The sequence below is a fragment of the Ranitomeya variabilis genome, chromosome 3, assembly GCF_051348905.1.
Source record: "Ranitomeya variabilis isolate aRanVar5 chromosome 3, aRanVar5.hap1, whole genome shotgun sequence".
Taxonomy (NCBI): Eukaryota; Metazoa; Chordata; class Amphibia; order Anura; family Dendrobatidae; genus Ranitomeya; species Ranitomeya variabilis.
Genome location: NC_135234.1, coordinates 311,286,433 through 311,310,607, shown reverse-complemented (window position 1 = coordinate 311,310,607; position 24,175 = coordinate 311,286,433). Strand labels below are relative to the sequence as shown.

Here is a 24,175-nt window from a genome sequence, read left to right as displayed (position 1 = left end):
ATGACTGCTTGGAGATTTCGTTTTCATCGCTGCAGCTAAATGATTTACAACTACTAGCCAGCCTGAGTACATGTGGTGGTTGCCTGGTTGCTAGGGAATCCCCACATGTATTCAAGCTGGCTAACAGATGTAAATCATTCAGCTGCAGCGATGAAAACTAAATCTCCGAGCAGTCAAATACTCGGAGACCACCTGAGCGTGCTCGGGAAAACCCGAGCAACGAGTATATTCGCTCATCACTAGTGCCAGCAACTCTTCCGGCCGAGTGATCACGTGTCCCGCGCTCATCACCAGAGATTTAGTTTATGTCAACGCAGCTGCATGATTTGTGGCTGCTAGACAGCTTGAGTACATGTGGGGGTTGCCTGTTTGTTAGGCAATCCCCATATGCATTCAAGCTGTCTAGCAGCCGCAAATCATGCAGCTGCGTCGACACAAACAAAATCTCCGAGCACGCCGAAATACTCGAAAACCACAAGAGCATGTTTGGAGAAACTCTAGTAAAGAGCGTACTCGCTCATCTCTAAAGACCAGCAATAAAAATAAAAATTTAATTTGTCCCAGAGTGTACAATTGTAAAAAAAAGTTTAAAAAAAATAAAACAATCACGAAAACCTGTTTTGCCACTAAAAAAGCAGCGTTTGTGATAAAAAAAAAAAAAGTACACAATTGTATAAACGCTTCTGGAACAACCCGCTCTACAAAACTGCCATGTTATTTATTCAGTATGACGAATGCTGAGGAAAAATAAAATAAATGTTGCTTTTTCATTATAGTTAAACAGTATATAGTTATAATACAACAAAAGTGAATAAAAAGATATAAAAAAAAAGTCATATGTAAAAAGAAATGGTATAAATGAAAATCTCAAATCGTCTTGCAAAAAACAAGCCCTAATATGGATCATTTTGGCAAGAAAGTACATCTGGCATTGCTGTAATCACACCGATCCGACAAACAAATCCTCCTAATTACTCATACCCCACGGTGAACTGCAGAAAATAAGAACTATTCTTGTACTGCTATTCATTAAACTCCCAAAAATTGGAATAAGGCTCAGCTCACATTTATCCTCTCCGCTGATTGCTTATGTCGGGGTTACTGTTATGATCTGGTGGCCTAGGAGCGGCATGGGACGTACTCTGGAGAAGGTGGTATCTGTACTGACCGCAGACCCTGAACTTAACACCGCAACTAGAAGTAGCCGTGGGATGTACCTACCAGTCCTAGACACCTCGACACAGCCGGAGGACTAATTAACCCTATAGATAGAAAAGGGAAAAATTATCTTGCCTCAGAGAAAATCCCCAAAGGATAGACAGCCCCCCACAAATATTGACTGTGAGAGGAGAGGAAAAAACATACACAGACTGAAAACAGGATTTAGCAAAGGAGGCCAATCTAGCTAAATAGGAAGGATAGGACAGAGAACTATGCGGTCAGTATTAAAATACTAGAAAATATCCACCACAGAAAATACAAAAACTCCACATCTAACTAAAGACATGGAGGGTATATCTGCCTCTTCAGAGATTCCAGCTTGGCTGCATAAATCCTTACACAGATTAAGCTGGACAAGAAAAAACATGAAATGCACTGAACAATAAGGCCCACAACATGTGGGCTGCAAAAACAAGCAGAACTTATCTTGTTGAAATGAACAGTAAGCAGGAGAGACCAGGAAGGGATGTGAATCCTCCAGAAACAATGAACAACTGGCACTGACTAAAGGGTGAAGCCAGACTAAATAGCTCAGTCCGAAGTGGACACACCTGATGACTGCTGTGAAGAACAGACAGCAGCGCTACCACTTATAACCACCGGAGGGAGCCCAAGAACAGAATTCACAACAGGTTACCATGTAAATTCCCCATAACCGCTATTCAGACAAAACCCCAGATGGAACCACTCACTTATGAGGCAGATGGCGTCACTTTGGACTGGTTTGTGTTCTAGAGGTATCTCATCATTTTCTGCATCTTTTTAGTGCACAAGTGTGGACAACTACAGATCTGTGCATGCCTAAAAGGATGGATACCACCGGAGCAGACACCAAAGGGAGCACAAAGTGTCTCCATCTGCCTCATGGTGAGTGGTTCCTTTCAGGGCTTTCGTCTGAATAACAATTTTGTGGAATTTACATGGAAACCCCAACATAAGTGCTCAGCGTAGAATGTAATCCAGTCTTACTCTGTAAGCGATCCAAAAATATTATGTACCCCAAAATGCTACCGATAAAAACCCTAATTTATCACGTACCAAACCAGCACTCACTCAGGTCTGTCATCTGTCACTGGAACTACAGGGGGTTCCCATGCTACTGGTAGAACAAAGACTCTTGAAATGCAACATGGCTCCCACCCCCTCAAATAAAATCCAGTGAATTCTGTGGTCCCAAATCCAAATGCCCCACCCTTCTTCTGAGCCCCATTGTGCCTAAACCACAGTAAACGGCCACAAGTTTAACTTTATTGTAGTGGGGAGATGGCACTTAATTTACGGGGTGCGTGTTGCCAGAAGCACAAGCTGGGAACAATGTATGGGGTGCTACAACATATATGGGCTCTACACTGTGTGGGGGCACAATGACTGGCAGATTTGCAATTCTCCAGAAGAAAAAAAAAAGCCTGGCATGGAGGTTACAAAATAGTCACTGCAGCCGTAGATTAATTTATTGAGAGGTGTAATTTCTACAATGGGGTCACTTTTGGAGTTTTTCTCCTGTTCTGGCAGCTTCAGGGCTCTGCAAGTGTCGCAAACTATTCTAGCAAAATCTGTTCTTCCAAAGCCAAATAGCGTCCTTTCCGTCTCAGCCCTGACGTGTGGCCTAAGGCCGGGGTCAAACTTGTGAATGTCATGTGAAAAACTCGCACCAGTTTCTCTTATCACACTTGCAAGTGTGAACCCGGCCTAACAGTAATTTCTGACAACATATGGGGCAGCACCGCAATTGGGAGAAATTGCGCAATAAATAGTGGGGTCTAGTTTCACCTATTAACCCTTGTTGTAACTGACAAATATACAGCAAATACAAAAATTACATTTTTACCACTAAAATGTCATGTTTCCATGTCTCAATGTTAGAAAATGCTGTGAGGCACCTATGGGTTCAAAATACTTACTACACACTTTGTTGAATTCCTTGAGGGGTCTAGTTTCCAAAATGAGGTCACTTGTGAGGGGTTTCTGTTTTTGCATATCACAGGCTCTTCAAATGTGACATGGCATTCACTATCTATCCCAGGCAAATAGCGCTCTTTCCTTTCCTAGCCTTGCCATGTGCCCAAACGAAAAGTTTTGACACATATGGGGTATTGTCAATTCTGGAACAAATTGCAAAACAAATTAAGGTGTTCATATGCTCCTATTATCCATTAAAAAATTACAAATTTGAGGGCTAAAACATTTTTGTGGAAAAAATAAAAATTTTCCATGTGACAATCTAGTTTTATCAAATTCTGTGTAGAATGTGTGGGTTCAAAATGCTCAATATACACCTGGATAAAATCTTTGAGGGGTGTAGTTTCCAAAACGGGGTAATTTGTTTTTTTCACTGTTTAAGCACATCAAGGTCTCTCTAAACGTGACATGACACCCGCAGACAATTCCATTAAAGGGAATCTTTCACCCCAAAATTGGCCTATAAGCTAAGTCCACCGGCATCAGGGGCTTATCTACAGCATGCTGTAATGCTGTAGATAAGCCCCTGATGTAACTTGAAACATAAGAAAATCAAGTTAAATTATACTCACCCAGGGGCGGTCCCGCTGCGGTCCGGTCCGATGGACATCACGGTCCGGGTCCAGCGCCTCCTATCTTGATACGATCACGTCTTCTTTTTTGCTTCCTGCCATGGCTCCTGCGCAGGCGTACTTTATCTGCCCTGTTGAGGGCAGCGCAAAGTACTGCAGTGTGCAGGCAGCAGGAAAGGTCAGAGGCCCAGCGCCTGCGCACTGCAGTTCTTTATGCTGCCCTCAACAGGGCAGACAAAGTACGCCTGCGCAGGAGAGGTGACAGGAAGCAAAGAAGAGGACGTCATCGCAAGAAGATGGGAGGCGCCAGACCAGGACCTGCGACACCCATCGTACCGGACTACCCTGCAGGGGAGTATAATAAGTTATTTTTCTTCTTTTGCAGGTCAGATCGGGGGCTTATCTACAGCATTATACAATGCGGTAGATAAGCCCTGAAAGGTGATGTCCGTATCTTACATCGGCCAAACCTGGTGACTGGTTCCCTTTAATTCCTATGAAGCATCTGAAAGGCTAATAAACTTCTTGAATGTGGTTTTGAGCACCTTGAGGGGTGCAGATTTTAGAATGATGTCACTTTGGGGCATTTTTTTGCCATATTGGCTCCTCAAAGTCACTTAAAATGTGATGAGGTCCCTATGAAAAAGTTTTGTAAATGTAGTTGAAAAAATTAGAAATTTCAGATCAACTTTTAACCCTTCTAACTTCCTAAAAAAAAAATGTTTAAAAAAATGTATATGTAAAGTAGACATGTTGTTTCTTAACTATTTTGTGTAACATAACTTTCTGATTTAAGGTCACAAGAATTAAAAGTTTGAAAATTGCGAATTTTTAATTTTTTTGCCAAGTTTCTGATATTTTCACAAAACGGAGGTCATATTGAACAAATTTTGCCACTATTATGTGAAGTATATTATGTCACAAAAAAAAAACAGTTTCAGAATCAGTGGGATCCGTTGAAGCGTTCCAGAGTTATTACCAAATAAAATGACACTGGTCAGATTTAAAAAATTTGGCCTGGTCATTAAGGTCAAAATTGGCTCGGTCACTAAAGTATTAACACTGATGTCAATAAAGTACATTAAACAATAGTAGCGTAATGCCATGTTTGATGTAGCCATGAAATTCCATTATTCTCTGCCTGTAGATGGAATAAGTGGAGAGTCACCTACATTTATTTTGCTGCTTGTATAACACTAATATTATATTCCTACACGCTATGCTGAAAGTGTCTTAATGCATATGAGAAGGTCTTACAGACTGAACACTATTTGGCATATCCTAGCTATATTTTTATTAGCAAAAAAAAAACTATTTACAGTGCACCTGTTTCGTTAAAGGGGTTGTCCACTACTAGGACAGCTCCTTCTCAATTTGAATATGTTTGGCGCTGTTCAATTAAAAAACACTTAGGCTGCGGTCACACGATCAGTATTTGGTCAGTATTTCACATCAGTATTTGTTAGCCAAAACCAGGAGTGGGTCAAAAATACAGACTTGGTGATGTGTTTCTATTAAAGCTTTCCTCTCTGTTTGTTCCACTCCTGGTTTTGGCTAACAAAAACTGATGTAAAATACTGACCACATACTGATAGTGTGACTGCAGCCTTATACTCACCTTCCATGCCGGCAGTGTTCCAGTGATGACTCTTGTGCGGTTGTTGTGACATGTGAGCACTGTGATCAATCAGCGCTGGTGTCACTGTTCACCTCATCTGACAAATGGAACATCAAGAACCAAAGAGCAGCTGCAGGTTTAGCTTCCTGTTGATGGTCAATACTTCCAAAGGTGAGAACAGTGACGCCAGTGCTGATTGGGTGCAGGGCTCACGTGATTATTATTATTATTATTATTATTTATTGTTATAGCGCCATTTATTCCATGGCGCTTTACATGTGAGGAGGGGTATACATAATAAAAACAAGTACAATAATCTTAAACAGTACAAGTCATAACTGGTACAGGAGGAGAGAGGACCCTGCCCGCGAAGGCTCACAATCTACAAGGGATGGGTGAGGATACAGTAGGAGAGGATAGAGCTGGTCATACAGCGGTTTGGTTGATCGGTGGTTACTGCAGGTTGTAGGCTTGTCGGAAGAGGTGGGTCTTCAGGTTCTTTTTGAAGATTTCGATGGTAGGCGAGAGTCTGATGTGTTGTGGTAGAGGGTTCCAGAGTAGGGGTGATACGCGAGAGAGATCTTGTATGCGATTGTGGGAAGAGGAGATAAGAGGGGAGTAGAGAAGGAGATCTTGTGAGGATCGGAGGTTGCGTGTAGGTAAGTACCGGGAGACGAGGTCACAGATGTATGGAGGAGATAGGTTGTGGATGGCTTTGTACGTCATGGTTAGGGTTTTGTACTGGAGTCTCTGGGCAATGGGGAGCCAGTGAAGGGATTGACAGAGGGGAGAGGCAGGGGAATAGCGGGGGGACAGGTGGATTAGTCTGGCAGCAGAGTTTAGAATAGATTGGAGGGGTGAGAGAGTGTTTGAGGGGAGGCCACAGAGCAGGAGGTTGCAGTAGTCAAGGCGAGAGATGATGAGGGCATGGACTAGGGTTTTTGCAGATTCTTGGTTGAGGAATGAACGGATTCGTGAAATATTTTTGAGTTGAAGTCGGCAGGAAGTGGAAAGGGCTTGGATATGTTGTTTGAAGGAGAGATCAGCGTCAAGGATTACCCCGAGGCAGCGAGCTTGTGGGACTGGGGAGAGTGGGCAGCCATTTACTGTAATGGTTAGGTTCGTTGGGGGGGTCGCGTGAGATGGGGGAAAGATGATAAGTTCTGTTTTGTCCATGTTAAGTTTTAGAAATCTAGCGGAGAAGAAGGAAGAAATAGTGGACAGACATTGAGGGATTCTGGTTAGTAGGGAGGTGATATCTGGTCCAGAGATATAGATCTGTGTGTCATCAGCATAGAAGTGATACTGAAAGCCATGAGATTCTATGAGCTGTCCCAGGCCAAAGGTGTAAATAGAGAAGAGAAGGGGCCCAAGAACTGAACCTTGTGGGACTCCGACAGATAGGGGGCGAGGTGAGGAGGTGGTGTGTGAGTGGGAGACGCTGAATGTCCGGTCTGTTAGGTATGATGAGATCCAGGATAGGGCCAAGTCTGTGATGCCAAGGGATGAGAGGGTCTGTAATAATAGGGAATGGTCCACTATGTCAAAGGCAGCCGACAGGTCGAGGAGGAGGAGAACAGAGTACTGTCGCTTGCTCTTGGCGGTTAAGAGGTCGTTGGTGACCTTAGTCACATGAGCCCCGGGAACACATATGTTGATGTCGCTGGAACAGCCTTGGCATGGGAGGTGAGTATAAGTGTTTTTATTTTATCGGCGCCAAACATTCAGATCAAGAAGGGGTTGTCATAGCAGTGGACAACGCCCAACAGACCACATGTGTAAAGGTAACAGGTTGTAGATCAAGAGGAGTTTAGCAGATTGCTAGTTGTGTGGGACCATATTAAAATTAGCAAAACTTGTATTTAATCTATATAAATTTCTGTGAAATGCAAAGGGTGAAATCTGCAACAAATTCACAGCAATGTAAAGCATACAGATTTTACTGTGGATTTTGCTGCAGATATGCGGTTTCAAAAATCTGCAGCAAACCTGCTACTTGTGAATATAACCATAAAGTTTCTTACACAATCATCTTTGAGAGGTTGAAACCATTACAACCTTTGGCTGCACATTTTCATACAAAAATGTCCAGATATTCAACCCTTAAAATCTCATTCTAATACTGGATGTCATTATATGATTTTATATGCTCTTATAAGTCATACAATCCTCAAATGAGACTCAAAGTAAACATTTACTGCCCTAACAACTGTGCACACCTTCAGCAATATCCTTTCTATAGGCCCTAGGTCATCAAATTCCACTAATCTTAGTGAATGACCTTTGTGTTACAGCTTCAAACATAGTGATAATAAAACAGTATTTTTTCCATTGTGAAGCAGTCCACATTGTAATGAGCTCCAGACTATGAAATATAACATTTAATGCAAAGTTCAATTTGTGTTCTGAGAATCGGAAACTTCTCCAAACTGCTAGAAACCTGTAAAAAACAGGATAGAAAATATACATACAATTTAGACACTTCTATCCCACAGAGCGTCTGGTCCACATCTAGCCTGTATATATTACAAGTAGAGGCAACCTTGCGGAGGCCTGAGAAATGCTTTCCCTCACATGCTATGTTAGGCTACGTTCACATTTGCGTCTTTCGCCGCAGCGTCGTCGACAAATATCAACGCATGCGTCGTGCGCCCCTATCTTTAACATTGGGGACGCAAGGGCATGCGTTTGTATGCGTTGTCATGCGTTGTCCGCCGCATGCGTCGTTTTGCCGCACCTGCCGGGGCGCGGCCGACGCTACATGTTGCATTTTTGTAGCGGCAAAATTTTTTTAAAAAACGCATGTGTCGGTTTTGCGTCGTCAATGCGTTTTTTCCCCCATTGAAATCAATTGACGACGCAGACGACGCAAGTGCATGCGTTGCAGCGCGTTGTGCGACGCATGTGTCTTTCAATAAAAAAACAAAATAAAGTGTCTAGACGGTGTCTAGACAGTGACAAACAACAGAGATAATAAATAAAGGTTGATGCATTGTTTGCCAGTTTGCCTCCAGCATTGAAGACAGACCAGACAAGCTCTCTTCAAGAGATGTACCGTATTTTCCGGCGTACAAGACGACTTTTTAACCCCTGAAAATCTTCTTAAAAGTCGGGGGTCGTCTTGTACGCCGGGAATCGCCTTGTACGCCGGGTGTATATGGTGGGTGGGGGGGGGGAGTGATCCTGATGACGACGAGGGGGCGTCTCACAGAAAAGTGAGTATCCCCCATTACCTTATCATAGCGCTGCAGCGTGGGGTCTCTGTGCTGGGAGCGGCGGCGGCTGCTGTGCTGTGGCGGCTCCTCTTCTGCAGTGTGGGGCCTGTGGGGCGGTGGCGGCGGCGGCGTATCTTCATGCAGTCGGGGCTCCTCCGGCATCTCAGCCTGGAAGCCCCGCCGGCAACTCCATCGGTACAATGCGCTGGCCTCCGGGAAAATGGCCGCTGCTTAGATTCAGATCTCGTTGAGATCTGAATCTGAGCATGCGCAGCCCCCAGCGGCCGGGCCACCGCATCGCACCTATTGAGCTGCCTCCGGGAAAATGGCCACTGCTCAGATTCAGATCTCGTCTCCCGAGATCTCGGGACGAGATCTGAATCTGAGCAGCGGCCATTTTCCCGGAGGCCACCTGACCGCATTTTACCCATGGAGTTGCCGGCGGGGCTTCCAGTCTTTGAGATGCCGGAGGAGCCCCGACTGTATGAAGATACGCCGCCGCCACCGCCCCACAGCACCAGAGGCCCCACACTGCAGAAGAGGAGCCGCCACAGCACAGCACAGCACAGCAGCCGCCGCTCCCAGCACAGAGACCCCACGCTGCAGCGCTATGATAAGGTAATGGGGGATACTCACTTTCCTGTGAGACGCCCCCTCGTCCTCATCAGGATCACTCCCCCCCCCCCAAAAGGCACATATTCACCGGCCCTATAAGACGACATAGGGTGTATAAGAAGACCCCCGACTTTTAAGAAGATTTTATTTTTTAACTGGTAAAGTTGGGGGGTCGTCTTATACGCCCAGTCGTCTTATACGCCGGAAAATACGGTAAGTATAGCATGGAATCTGCGCATTTTCTTTGTGTTCTTTTCAAAAAATGTTCATTGCAATTGGTGGATCTTGTACTGTACTTTATTCCGGCTATACTGTTTTGTGTGTTAATGGAAATTGGTGTTTTTTTATTCTTGTTGTGATGTATTTCTGCCGTTATATGATGGCGTTTCATTGTCTCCGGCCTTGTTGGTTTTTTATTGTAAAGTATGGTGGTCTATCCAGGATTTACTTTTCTTTTCCCTTTTTACTTTGTGTGCTTTATTTTGGGTTTTTTCTATGAGTTGTGCTTAATATTTTCAAGAGATGTAAGTATAGAATGGATTCTGTGCATTTTATTTGTGTTTTATTCTTTGAAAATTTTTATTGCAAGTTGTGGATGTTGTACTGTACTTTATTCCGGCTATACTGTTGTTGGTTAATGCAAATTGGTGTTTTTTTATTCTAGTTGTGATGTATTTCTGCCGTTATATGATGGCGTTTCATTGTCTCCGGCCTTGTTGGTTTTATTGTAAAGTATGGTGGTCTATCCAGGATTTACTTTTCTTTCCTTTTTTTTTTGTTGGGTGTTTTATTTTGGATTTGTCAATGATATTATGGTGCTTAATATTTTTTTGGAGTTGTTATGTTTTGCATGCGGTTGTTCCACTGTTTTTTTTTAATAGAAATGTATTTTTTCTTATCAGGTTCTGATGTATTTCTGGGGTTCTTTGTTTACGTTATCTTTGTTTGTTTGTTTTTTAAAGAAAATTGTAAAATATGGTCTTTTATAATGTATTGCCTTGCCTTGTGCCTTTTTGGTTTAAAATATATATTTGTTGTTTTTTTTAAAGATTTGTACATAGGGGCTGTATGTTTTTTCTTCTTATCTGGGACTGTTGTGTTCTGTTTTTGCTGTAGTCTGCCATTGTGTTTTTTTTCAGTGTATGGCGGTGTTGTGTGCTCAGCGCGTGTTCAGTTGGCATTGTACTATGAGTGCACTGTTCGTTGTGGTCGTAATGTTTATGTATGGTTTTCCAAAGATTTTCTGCTATGTGGCTTATTGTGCATTCTGTAAATGTAAAAATTTTTTGAATTTTTCCTTGCAGAATTTATCTTGACCATGGCCAGTGACTCAAACCACACAACACCAACACCGCAGGGGAGTTCGGTGAGTACATGATCTACTGTTGTTCAAGTTTAACTATTCGTTGTATTTGTACACGTCTCAGTACATTTTTTGTAAACTATTTTTTACAGGCTTCTTCAAATGAGGAGGAAGAGAACCAGCAGGAGAAGCGACCTCGGGGCCAAGCTGTGGTGGCAAGCCGGCGAGTAAGTATTTTTCAAAACAACATAGGAATGTTTTGAATGGTTAAACAATTTTTTTTTTTTGGGTGGTGTGGGGAGGTGGGGGAATATTTGTATTTAGCTTGCAAACATTAATGTTTTACAATTATTCTAGGTTCCACGACGGGACCCACAGGAGTCAATAGACATCGATATGATGGTCGCCTGTATCCAGGAGCGAGGCCCGTTGTGGGACAGCCGTGACCCTCGGCACGCGGAACAGGTTGTTTTGAGGCGCCTGTGGAATCAGGTGGCAAGATCGCTGTGGGATGGCTTTGACAGCGCTTCGCCCACGGACAAAGGAAACTTTGGTAAGTATTGCTGAAATGCCGCTATGACCCTACAGGCCAGGATACACAACCGTGTGCGATGTGATCAACTCATGCAAGTTTGTTGCATCACACACGGTTGTTTTATCCTTTGAAAAGGTACAATCTCTAAATTTTATGTTGCCTTTTTCACAGTCAAAAAATTGAAGACAAGATGGCGTTCCATGAAGGACCATTTCAATAAATTCCTGCGGAAGGAGGAGGAACAGGCTCGAAGTGGTGCTGCTGCGGCAAGGACTACATACAAGTTCGCACGACTATTACAGTTCATGAGACCGATCCTTGGCCGCCGAGCGTAAGTATTTAACTATTCTAACACATCGGGTATAACACATGTTCACGTAGTATATTGTCCAGCCATGTAGTATATTGCCCTGCCACTTAGTATATTGGCCAGTGACGTAGTCTACATCCCAGAGACATATAGTATATTGCCCAGCCACGTACAATATTTCACAGTGGCGTAGTCTATTGACCGTGACGTCATGGCAGATCCGACGATAAGCGTAAACCATGACGCCCGTCACAAACGTCTACGGAGGGTGAGTGTACCCTTTATTTTTAAAATCCAAATTTTTACATTTTTTAATAGTGATGCGGTTTAGGCAGCGTCAATATTAAAACATTGGTGACATCTAGGTTTAACGCCGGCAACTGATTTCACCCACGGCGAGGGGAGTATGCGGGCGACAGGCATTCACTGCGTTGAGTAAAGAGCGGCCGATCAGGACTGTGCCCGTTGCTGATTGGTCGGGTCACCCATGACAGCCAGCTGGACAGAACAATCAGCAAATAACGGTTACTGAAGGACAGACAGACTGACAGACAGACCTGACCCTTTACAATAGTTTTGTGTGATGCAATGTTAACTTTTTATTACACAGGAGGTGGTGAATGAAAAATTTTAGATTTTGTATACTAATGTTTTGCTTATGTTTCCACAGAACACACAGCAGCACCCTCGAGCCTGTTGCCTCATCTGGAGTGGTCCTTCATGAATCGCCATCTGACCCGTCACAGCCATCCCACAGCGAGAGCAGGCTTGCACCACTTTCTGGAGAACCGGTAGCCGGTCCATCAGGTGTTCCCCTGGCCGAGGCCACTGGCGCTCCTTCCTTCGGGTATTCCCGACAGCGTCAGCGGGCCTCGGACATGCCGCTAATGCCCGAATTTTGGCATTTGAGCACAGTCTTCCAGAATTGCTTCAAGGCGGTGGGCGATAGAATAGACACAGCTCTGTCCAATATCGACCGGCGCCTTGAAACAATGGAATCCGAGCTCTCGAGGCCGGCAAAACATTTTTTTAGTGCCATTGCGAAGGGCATGGTGGAACATCTTACGCCGGAACTCCAGATTTCGGTGATGCAGGCCTGCAACAATGCCTACGTGACTGCTCTGCAGCAGGCTCGGGTCATGCAGTTAGCGACTACAATGCCCGTAGTACCATCGCTGGCTAGCATGACTCCGACTCCTGCTGCAGAGCAGCCACACAGAGCTCCGCGTGCTGAGGGCCACCGCCACCGACACCATAGAACCGAGCCGCCGAGGCCTGCTCCTGCCAGGCCCTCAAGTTCACACAGAAGACGGCCTGCGGAGGAAGAACAAGAGGGACCAAGGAAAAAAAGGAGGACACGTACAGCTACGGCGGCTCTGGCAGCTCCTACTACCACACCGAGCTCTCGTCCAGGTTCCAGCCGGAGCTTGAGTAGCCATAGCCTGTCCACTGGAACTAGGACACTGGTAGTGCCTCCTCCCCCCCTTCATGAGTTCGGAATGTCACAACCGAGGGCCACACCGGACAAGGACACACCACCGACGGCCACACCGGCCAGGGCCACACCGACGGCCACAGGGTGGTCGGAGATACCATCAAGTATACTTGACTATGCTTCTACCTCCTCCTCCTCCTCCTACTCAACCCCCTCCCCTACATACTCACAAACTGGTGGATACAAATCTCCCCTAGTTGCGGAAGTTGATACCCCTTAATCTTTCCCCCTTTTTTCTTTTGTTCCCACAATAAAAAAATTTTATGTTTCAAACAAAATTTATTTTTATTGTTGTTCCCGGCAACTCACACCGTGCGCCATGTACACATATGTAAGGTTTTTCACCTAATTGCAATGTCAGACACAATTTTATAAATTTTTGTAATTTTTTCGCTTTTTGGGTGTCTCTCATTGTACTAGGAGGTGTGAAACACAAACATAGAAAATATTACAATTTGTAGGCTGCCGTCACACTCACAGTATTTGGTTAGTATTTTACTTCTGTATTTTTAACCAAAACCAGAATTTGAACAAATAGAGGAAAAGTATAATAGAAACATATGCAACACTTCTGTATTTATCATCCACTCCCGGTTTTGGCTACAAATACAGATGTTAATTACTGTAAAAATACTGCAAGTGTGACGGCAGCCTAAACATACTTGAAGGTAATGGGTCAGGTGAGGTGTTTTAGCAATTGCCACGTGGCCAAGTATCGCCACTATTTGACTCAGGATGTTTTCCAGCATCCATAGTTCAAGAGTGTTAACTAACTAGAGTTGAGCAAACATGATCGGCTCCCTCCTTGCCAAAAAAAACACTTGCAGACTAGTAGAATATGGAAGCCAGCTTCCTAGAGTGTGGATTTGTTTCACCCTCCGCAGCCGCATGTTCCGAGGCTGTGTGACAGCAAGAACACATGCACAACCCAAGCATTTTTGTTGACCTTCCCATGCATGTGTAGTGCCTGTCACATAGCAGTGTCACAAGCAGTTGCGGGGGCGGAAAAATGCTTCAACCAGCGCGCTACATGAAGCCGCGTTCAATATGCAAATAGTATGCAAGCTTGATAGCTTGACAAGGATGTAGGCGATCATGTTCGCTCAACTATGCAACACACGGATGTGAACATAAGGGGTGGTTAGGCAGAGTGTGTTTGGGATACGGTGATCACCGGAGTATCTTTTTTTAGTGTTAACACATTTGGTATAAAAATGGACATTTTAATATTTTAACAAAAATTTTATTGACAAAATTTTGTGTTACAAAAACTGGAACCGTTTTTATAAAGGAAAGACAAGGTAATTTTTTGGTAAAAAACAACACACAGTAGATATTCCAGGTACCATACAAAAGTAGAAGAACAGGACATTAGGCACCCAACTGGTTAAATTTTATAGACACAATTGTGTTAAAGTAGTAAAATGACAGTTTTATTTGACTTTAATCACAATAAATGTATGGTAAAATAGACAGATAAAGTTGAACTGAAACAAACACTACACCATTTGATCTTGCCATGACACACGGCCAACATCAGAAACAAAATAGGAAGCAAATCGGTCCCTCATCTGCCCAATTTCAACACTTGTCCTCAGAGGATGATCATGGTAGTCGGGCAAAGGGTTGGGTATGGGTTCATCTAGTTCCACGTTCAGTCTCTCTTTAGCAATAACATAATTGTGTAGAACCACACAAGCCTTCACCACCTCATCCACTGTCTCAACTTTCAAATTGATGGCGGATGCTAAAATACACCATTTGGACACCAGGATCCCAAAGGCGCACTCCACTGTTCTTCTGGCCCTGGACAGTCTGTAATTAAATACACTTTTGGTGTGGTCCAAGCCCCAACTGGAGTAGAGTTTCACTAGGTTGGCACACATTTGAAATGCCTCATCCCCAACCACAACAAATGGCATTGCCGGGCCTTCGGTGTTGGGAAGAGGTCGTGGCTGGGGGAAATTAAAATTGTTCCCATATAACCTTTGGCCCATATCCGACTCTTTAAATGTCCGTGAGTCATTTGTCCGGCCAAAAGCTCCAATGTCCACGGCTAGAAACCTGCAGTCCGCACCTGCAATTGCCATAAGCACGGTAGAAAAGTATTTTTTATAATTAAAAAAGAGAGATCCACTTCTTGCAGGCTTTGTAATCCGAATGTGCTTCCCATCCACTGCTCCAATACAGTTAGGGAAAGAACACACTTGATCAAATTTTTTGGCGTTGGCCTCCCATATTTCACTTGTAGGGAGGGGTAAAAATTCTTCACGGAGATTGTCCCACAAAGCGCGGCATGTGTCCGCAATAATTCCAGACAGTGTTGAAACTCCAATCCGGAATTGGAAATGCAGGGATCTCAAGGTCTCTCCGGTAGCCAGGAAACTGCCAAGAAGATAAATAAAAAATTTTTATTCAAGTACATTGTGATAAAAAAAAAAAAATAAAAGCCATAACCACCCAAACATTTAAAAAAAAAAAAAAGCCAGAACAGATCAGTCGTTCAAATACAACTACCATTACATACCGTAGAGTCACCAGCAGCCGTTCCTCTGCGGAAATTGATCTCCGCAGCTGTGTGTCCTGCCTGGTAATGGCTCCTTCCACCCGACGCAGAAGATAGCGAAAGCTGTCTTGAGACATCCTGGTATATTCATAATATTTTTAATGGTTCTCATTTAGCTCGCCAAACAAGTAATGGTAGGCTCCACGGCTCTCCCGGACTTCCATGATAGGGTGTAGCCAAAAGCGCCGATGACTCCTTCTCCGTTTATCCCTTTTCCTTTGCTCATGATATGCAATAGCATAGGCATTAGCCAAGGCAAACTCCATCTCCATATCCATGTAGATACTCACCATAGGACGCGCCATCATGATGAACCACAGCCAAATCTGAGGAAATGTTCTCTGCCAGGGTATATATACACAGTACACCCACCCTCTTCTAGCCATTGGTGGTCTTTATCTAGTGTCTAGACTGTAATTTTGGCTTTATTGTGTAAAGAATGACATCACTTTAGAAAAACGCATGCGTCGAAAAACGCTGCGTTTTTTTGCAAAAACGCAACTTTTTTTTATTAAAAAACGCTGCGTTTTCCGATGCATGCGTTGAACGCGTGCGTCCTAAAAACCTGCATTGTACTTGCGTCGTGCGTTGCGTCGACGACGCTGCGGCGAAAGACGCAAATGTGAACGTAGCCTTAGAGAGATATCCTCCCTTAGCTTATCTAGGCCAGAGTGCACACATTGTTTCTGAAGCAAAATATGTTTCCCAAAAACGCTGGATATATTTTCCCTGAAACGCTTTTTCTGACATCTTCTGCAGCTTTTTTTTTACTCAATGTCTAACATAGTGGTGTTAGAATGGACTGTCACTTTTAGCCATTGCATGGCTTACGAAGCTTGATGCGGTTCCAAAAAAAGTTTCAAAAGACGGACTCATACAGTGCAAGTTTTGACTTGTACTATATGTGTTTGTTCTTTTTACTGTGCTTTTTCAGGGAGCTTCTAGGCAGAATCCACCTGAAAAAGATGCCAATTGCACCTACCCTTAGTCCGGAGACACTAACAATTTTAAAATTGGTCCGATTTTGTTCCTGAAAAGTCGGACAAGTATCATGCAAGTGTGATGCATTTTTCATTGTGAGTACAATCCAATTTTTAACACCTAGCATCCGATTTACATCCAGTTGCAATGCGATTTTAACATGAGCTTTTACATAGAGCAATTCTCCATGTAATTTACAGTTTCCATGTTAGATGCTATCGATATTGTCCCTCTCTGAGACGAAAAACCATCACCTCTCAGCCGCCTCAGGAATGGCGCATTAATAAGCTGCGCCAAATCTGGCACTTAGCCTTGCTCTACCCACTTGTCCTGGTGCATTGGCAGGTGGAGTGATAGTTGGGGGGATTTGAAGTCACCTCATGGATTATCTTCTCGGCGGACAGGTGAGGAATATTATGGTTTATTATTTTAAATTCTTTTCCAGGAGACAATGGCTTCAGTGGACTGGGGGATGACGAAAGTATGGTTTAATTTAGATTCAATAAAATAATCTGTCATTCTTTCAATTTAAGGTCTTTATTCTGAGTGTTTTTTTTTTTTATACAATATGACTATAGAGTTAGTAATGGGGGCGTCTTATAGATGCCTCTCCATTACTAACCTCTGGGCTTTAAGTCACCTGACAATACAAAGGTGACATCAACCCCCCCTAACTATTACCTCACTTGCCACCTCACCAGGCAAGTGGAAAGAGCGAGGCCCTTCCTAGGCTATTATTATCAGTCTGACTAGCCTTTGCTGGTTATTATAGAGGGACCCTACATTATGTTTTTTGGGGGGAGGGGGGTCACCCATTTTGATAACCAGTAGAAGCCAAGTATATAGCTGTGAGCTGATATTAACCCCTTCATCATCTTGGTTTTTTTCCATTTTTGAGTTTCTGTTTTTTGCTTCCCTTCTTTCCAGAGCCATAACTTTTTTTATTTTCCTTCAATATGGCCATGTCAGGGCTTGTTTTTAGCAGGACGAGTTGTACTTTTGAATGACACCATTGGTTTTGCCATGTCGTGTAGTGGAAAACACAAAAAAAATTCTAAGTGCGGTGAAACTGTAAAAAAATGTGCAATTCCACAATTGTTTTTTGTTTTGCTATTTTACCATTCACTAAATGCTAAAACTGACCTGCCACTATGATTCTCCAGGTCATTAAGAGTTTGCAGATACCAAACATGTATAGGTTATTTTTTATTTAAGTGGTGAAATTTTTTATTTTATATTATGTATACACAATATATATATATATATATATATATATATATATATATATATATATATATATATATATATATATATATATATATAGTATATTAGTCGACATTTTCCGAGACCTGTAGTGTTTTCTTTTTTTGTGATCTTTGGCTGGGTAAGGACTTATTTTTTGCCCGCCGAGCAGATGTTTTTATACGTTTTTATCGATACCATTTTGGTGTAGATATGATCTTTTGTTCACCCGTTATTGCGGCAACCCAAAAAATATAATTTTGGCGTTTTGATTTTTTTCTCGTTACACCGTTTACCGATCGGATTAATTCTTTTTATATATTGATAGATCGGCAATTCTGAACAAGGCGATACCAAATGTGTATTTTTTTTAATTGTTTTATTTTGAATGGGGGGTGATTTGAACTTGTATAATTCAAAATTTATAATCCCTTAGTGATCTGGCAAAATTTATGAAATCTGACCAGTGTCACTTTATGTGGTAATAACTCTGGAATGCTTCAACATATCCCATTGATTTTGAGAATATTTATTCGTGACACATTGTACATAATGAAGATGGTAAATTTATGTTGATATTGTCTGTGTTTATTTATAAAAATATCAGAAATTTTACAAAAATTTAAAAATATTTTCAATTTTCAAACTTTGAATGATTATCCCTTTAATCTAGATAGTCATACGACACAAAAAGATTAATAAACAACATTTTCCCCTTGTCTGCTTTACATCAGCACCATTTATATAATGTTCTTTTATTTGTTCACATTTTAGAAGGTTTAAAATTGTACCAGTAATTTTTCATTTTTTGGAGGAAATTTACAACACTTTTTTTAAGGGACCTGTTAAGTTTTGAAGTGACTTTGTGGTCCTATATATTGGAAATCCCCAAAAAGTGAGACCATTTAAAAAAACGGCCCCACAGTATATTCAAAATTGTTTTCAGGTGGTGCATGACTGGAATGAAGAAATATATTTTTACAATCAAAATGCTGATAAATTCTGAACAGGCTACTATAGCCGGCAGACTTTAAGGCCATTATTTGGCCATAAATTGCCATGGCAAACATCAGGACCACACGATCAGGATCTCAGGATGCCGATGGGGATAAAGAGATATCCCCCCCACTGTTAACCATCAAGATGCTGTAGTTTAAGAAAAAAGTTGGCACTCAAAAGTGATGAAATAAAGTCTTTTTTTATTTGTATTGCAATTAAAGGTTGAACATTTTTGGTTTTGATAGAATCTTCATCAGAACTGATTGCTATGGATAAACGGGAGACCTTGTGAGGAGCCAGTTAGAGAGGCAGTTCTGCTGTGTGCGACGTCCGTGTGTGCTATTCCTCATCAGCTCCTATCAAGACTGAAAATGTTCAACCTTTGATGGCAATACAAATAAAAAAAAAATACTTTATTTCATCAATTTGAGTGCCAAGTTTTTTCCTATACTACTACGAACAGGTTGGACATCCTACTTGTGCACCAGTTCCTTAAGATCAGGAGTGCCGTATAATTTTTCAAAACATCTAGATGCTGTAGTCATTATAGACAGCAGCATTTAAGGGGTAAAATTATAGTCAGTACCAACACTAATCATGGCTGATGCAGCAAGTTGTCAGCTATCGTATACAGCTAACAGCTACAGGATTGTCACCCGTCGGGGGATGATAGTCTCTTACATCGCAGGTCAGTAAAAAAAAGACGTATTGGTAGTCTTTAAGGGGTTAAAAAAAATTTTTTTTACTTACTTCAATAGTCTCCATGAGAGACTAGAAGCTGCAATCTTCCAATTGCTGGTGCTACACAGAGCAGAGAAGTCCTGATTATGACAACCACAGGGGTCATGCCAACCTATCGTCAACCCGCGGTCAAGGGATTAGTGATGCTCTACGGGTGCAAGCATGTTAAATGCTGCTGTCAAGAGATTAACAGCGGCATTTAACATGTTAACAACTGCCCATATATAATACACATATGGTTGCCAAAAGTGTAAAACCCTGAAATAGTAAGTATTTAGATATTGACAGATTTTTAAGGCACTGTTTAAAGCCACGTGAATAGGTATGGCATGCCAGGGATATGTCACTAAACAATGTGTCCGGCAGTTACAATCTCCATAACACCTGTTATATATGATATTACGGTAGTTTAGTGGCAATAATGGAGAAGTATAGCAAACAGAAGAAAATTACCTCATAGAAAGAAAAGAGGCCTGCCACACAAATACGGTGTATTGTTCCACAACCTGTACAGACATAATTCGGCATGGTCACAGCAAAGCATGACTATAATCATTACCTATTTGTGTAACCTATTGTCAACCTCCAATAATTTACAAGTTAATTGCAAGAATAGCTATGGTATTCTTGTAATTGGTTACCTTAGGCCAGCGTCACACCTAATAAAATAAAACTACGGTCCGTTTTCTATGCAGAAATGTTCCCTGAACAGTGTCCGTATGTCATCCGTTGGCAAGGTGTGGCTGCGTATTTTGCGCATTTAATCTTCTGTATGGCATCCGTATTGCGTTTTTTTCTCTCAACCTTCCAAAATGGACATTTAACGGTTTTGAGGCCTGAAATTAATTTAACCCCTTAACCCCAAAGGGTGGTTTGCATGTTAATGACCGGGCCAATTTTTACAATTCCGACCACTGTCCCTTTATGAGGTTGTAACTCTGGAACGCTTTAACGGATCCTGATGATTCTGACACTGTTTTCTCGTGACATATTGTACTTCATCATAGTGGTAAAATTTCTTTGATGTTACCTGCTTTTATTTGTAAAAAAATGGAAATTTGGAGAAAAGTTTTAAAAATTTTGCAATTTTCTAAATTTGAATTTTTATGCCCTTAAATCACAGAGATATGTCACACAAAATACTTAATAAGTAACATTTCCCACATGTCTACTTTACATCAGCACAATTTTGGAACAATTTTTTTGTTGTTAGAGAGTTACAAGGGTTAAAAGTTGACCAGCAATTTCTCATTTTTACAACACCATTTTTTTTTTAGGGACCACATCACATTTGAAGTCACTTTGAGGGGTCTATATGACAGAAAATACCAAAGTGTGACACCATTCTAAAAACTGCACAACTTAAGGTGCTCAGAACCACATTCAAGAAGTTTATTTACCTTTCAGGTGTTTCACAGGAATTTTTGAAATGTTTAAAAAAAAAAATGAACATTTAACTTTTTTTCACAAAAAATTAACTTCAGCTCCAATTTGTTTTATTTTACCAAGGGTAACAGGAGAAATTGGACCCCAAAAGTTGTTGTACAATTTGTCCTGAGTACGCTGATACCCCATATGTAGGGGTAAACCATTGTTTGGGCGCATGGCAGAGCTCGGAAGGGAAGGAGCGCCGTTTGACTTTTCAATGCAAAATTGACTGGAATTGAGATAGGACGCCATGTTGCGTTTGGAGAGCCCCTGATGTGCCTAAACATTGAAACTCCCCACAAGTGACACAATTTTGGAAAGTAGACCCCCTAAGGAACTTATATAGATGTGTGGTGAGCACTTTGACCCAACGAGTGCTTCACAGAAGTTTATAATGCAGAGCTGTAAAAATAAAAAATCATATTTTTTTCACAAAAATGATATTTCGCCCCCAATTTTTTATTTTCCCAAGGGTAACAGGAAAAACTGGACCCCAAAAGTTGTTGTGCAATTTTGTCCTGAGTATGCTGATAGCCCATATGTGGGGGTAAACCACTGTTTGGGCGCATGGCAGAGCTCGGAAGGGAAGGAGCACCATTTGACTTTTCAATGCAAAATTGACAGGAATTGAGATGGGACGCCATGTCAAATTTGGAGAGCCCCTGATGTGCCTAAACATTGAAACCCCCCAAAAGTGACCACATTTTGGAAAGTAGACCCCCCAAGGAACTTATCTAGGCGTTTTGTGAGAACTGTGAACCCCAAGTGTTTCACTACAGTTTATAACGTAGAGCCGTAAAAATAAAAAATACTTTTTTTTCACCACAAAAATTATATTTTAGCCCCTAGTTTTGTATTTTACCAAGGATAACAGGAGAAATTGGACCCCAAAAGTTGTTTTCCAATTTGTCCTGAGTACGCTGATACCCCATATGTAGGGGGAACCACCGTTTGGGCGCATGGCAGAGCTTGGAAGGGAAGGAGCGCCGTTTGGAATGCAGACTTAGATGGATTGGTCTGCAGGCGTCACGTTGCATTTGCAGAACCCTTGATGTACCTAAACAGTAGAAACACCCCACAAGTGACCCCATATTGGAAACTAGACCCCCCAAGGAACTTACCTAGATGTGTTGTGAGAACTTTGAACCCCCAAGTGTTTCACTACAGTTTATAACGCAGAGCCATGAAAATAAAAAAAGCTTTTTTTTTTCCACAAAAATTATTTTTTAGCCCCCAGTTTTGTATTTTCTCAATGGAAACAGGAGAAATTGGACCCCAAAAGTTGTTGTCCAATTTGTTCTGAGTGCGCTGATACTCCATATGTTGGGGTAAACCCGTTTGGGCGCACGGGAGAGCTCGGAAGGGAAGGAGCACTGTTTTACTTTTTCAACGCAGAATTGGCTGGAATTGAGATCAGACACCATATCACGTTTTGAGAGCCCCTGATGTGCCTAAACAGTGGAAACCCCCCAATTCTAACTGAAACCCTAACCCAAACACACCCCTAACCCTAATCCCAAATCTAACTATAGCCATGCCCCTAAACCGAATCTGCCCCTAGCCCTAATCCAAGCCACACCCTTAACCCCAACACACCCCTAACCCCAACACACACCTAGCACTAATCCCAACCCTAACCATACCAATAACTGCAACACACCCCTAACCCTAATCCCAACTATAACCCTAACCACACCCCTAACCCTAATCCCAACCCTAATGCCAACCTTAAATGTAATACAAACCCTAACTTTAGTCCCAACCCTAACCCTAACTTTAGCCCAAACCCTAACCCTAACTTTAGCCCCAACCCCAACCCTAACTTTAGCCCCAACCCTAACTGTAGCCCCAACCCTAACTGTAGCCCCAACCCTAACTTTAGCCCCAACCCTAACTTTAGCCCCAACCCTAACCCTAACTTTAGCCCCAACCCTAACCCTAACTTTAGCCCCAACCCTAGCGGGAAAATGGAAATAAATACATTTTTTAAAATTTTATTATTTTTCCCTAACTATGGGGGTGATGAAGGGGGGGTTTGATTTACTTTTATAGCAGGTTTTTTAGCGGATTTTTATGATTGGCAGCTGTCACACACTAAAAGACGCTTTTTATTGCAAAAATAGTTTTTACGTCTCCACATTTTGAGAGCTATAATTTTTCCATATTTTGGTCCACAGAGTCATGTGAGGTCTTTTTTTGGCGGGACGAGTTGACATTTTTATTGGCACCATTTTCGGGCATGTGACATTTTTTGATCGCTTTTTATTCTGATTTTTGTGAGGCAGAATGACCAAAAACCAGCTATTCATGAATTTCTTTTTTTTTTTTGGGGGGGGGGGCTTTATAACTTTATTTTTTCGCCAATGATGCTATATGGTGGCTCGTTTTTGTGGGACAAGATGATGTTTTCAGCGGTACCATGGTTATTTATATCCGTCTTTTTGAAAACGTGTTATTCCACTTTTTGTTCAGTGGTATGATAATAAAAAGCATTGTTTTTTTGCCTCTTTTTTTTTTTCTTTCTTTTTTACAGTGTTCACTGAAGGGGTTAACTAGTGGGACAGTTTTATAGGTCGCGTCGTTACGGACACGGCGATACTAAATATGTGTACTTTTATTGTTTTGTTTTTTTTATTTAGAAAAAATAAATGTATTTATTGGAACAATATTTTTTTTTTCTTTATTTAGGAATTTTTTTTATTTATTTTTTTACACATGTGAATATTTTTTTTTTTACTTTTTTACATTGCCCCGGGGGGGGGGGGGGGGGGGGGACACATCACATTATAGTGACAGATCGCTGATCTGACACTTTGCAGTGCACTGTGTCAGATCAGCGATCTGACCGGCACTGCAGGGAGGCTTCCTGGAGCCTGCTCTGAGCAGGCGATTGTAAGCCACCTCCCTGCAGGACCCGGAAGGAGCCCCGTTGCCATTTTGGATCCAGAGCCTGCAGGGAGGAGACGCTTGGAGCAACGCTATCACATCGCGTTGCTCCGAGGGTCCAGGGAAGCATGCAGGGAGCCACCTCCCAGCGCAATGCTTCCCTATGCCGCCGGAACGCTGCGATCATGTTTGATCGCAGTTTTCCGGGATTTAATGTGCCGATGTCAGCTGTAATAATCAGCTGACACTCGGCGGCGATCGGCCGCGCTCCCCCCCGTGAGCGCGGCTGATCGCCTATGACGCACTATCCTATCCCTGGGAATTAAGTCCCAGGTCACCTCGACGGGATAGTACGTCATATGGGATAAAGGGGTTAAATCATCATCAGCAACCCTATTTATTGCCCCTACAACAGGTGGCAGCCTCCAATCTGGCCATTTTGTTGCAGTGCTTCTGTTGGTGTGTTGGTGGTTTGTTGGCAACATGTCA

General features: G+C 42.3%; 1 protein-coding gene across 4 annotated transcripts in view; it reads right to left on the bottom strand.

Moving 5' to 3' along the window:
* The window catches only part of LOC143815894 (membrane-bound glycerophospholipid O-acyltransferase 2-like), a 240,873-nt gene that overhangs the window by 202,198 nt on the left and 14,500 nt on the right, over positions 1-24,175 (bottom strand). The window contains exon 1 of one of the 4 annotated variants that reach the window (XM_077295636.1): positions 19,826-20,039. The exons of the other annotated variants lie outside the window; for them this stretch is intronic. Within the exon in view, the coding sequence (XP_077151751.1) occupies positions 19,826-19,900 (75 nt within the window). The 5' untranslated portion in view covers positions 19,901-20,039. Of the gene's footprint in view, positions 1-19,825; positions 20,040-24,175 lie in introns of those variants that run through there. 4 annotated transcript variants of the gene reach the window in all.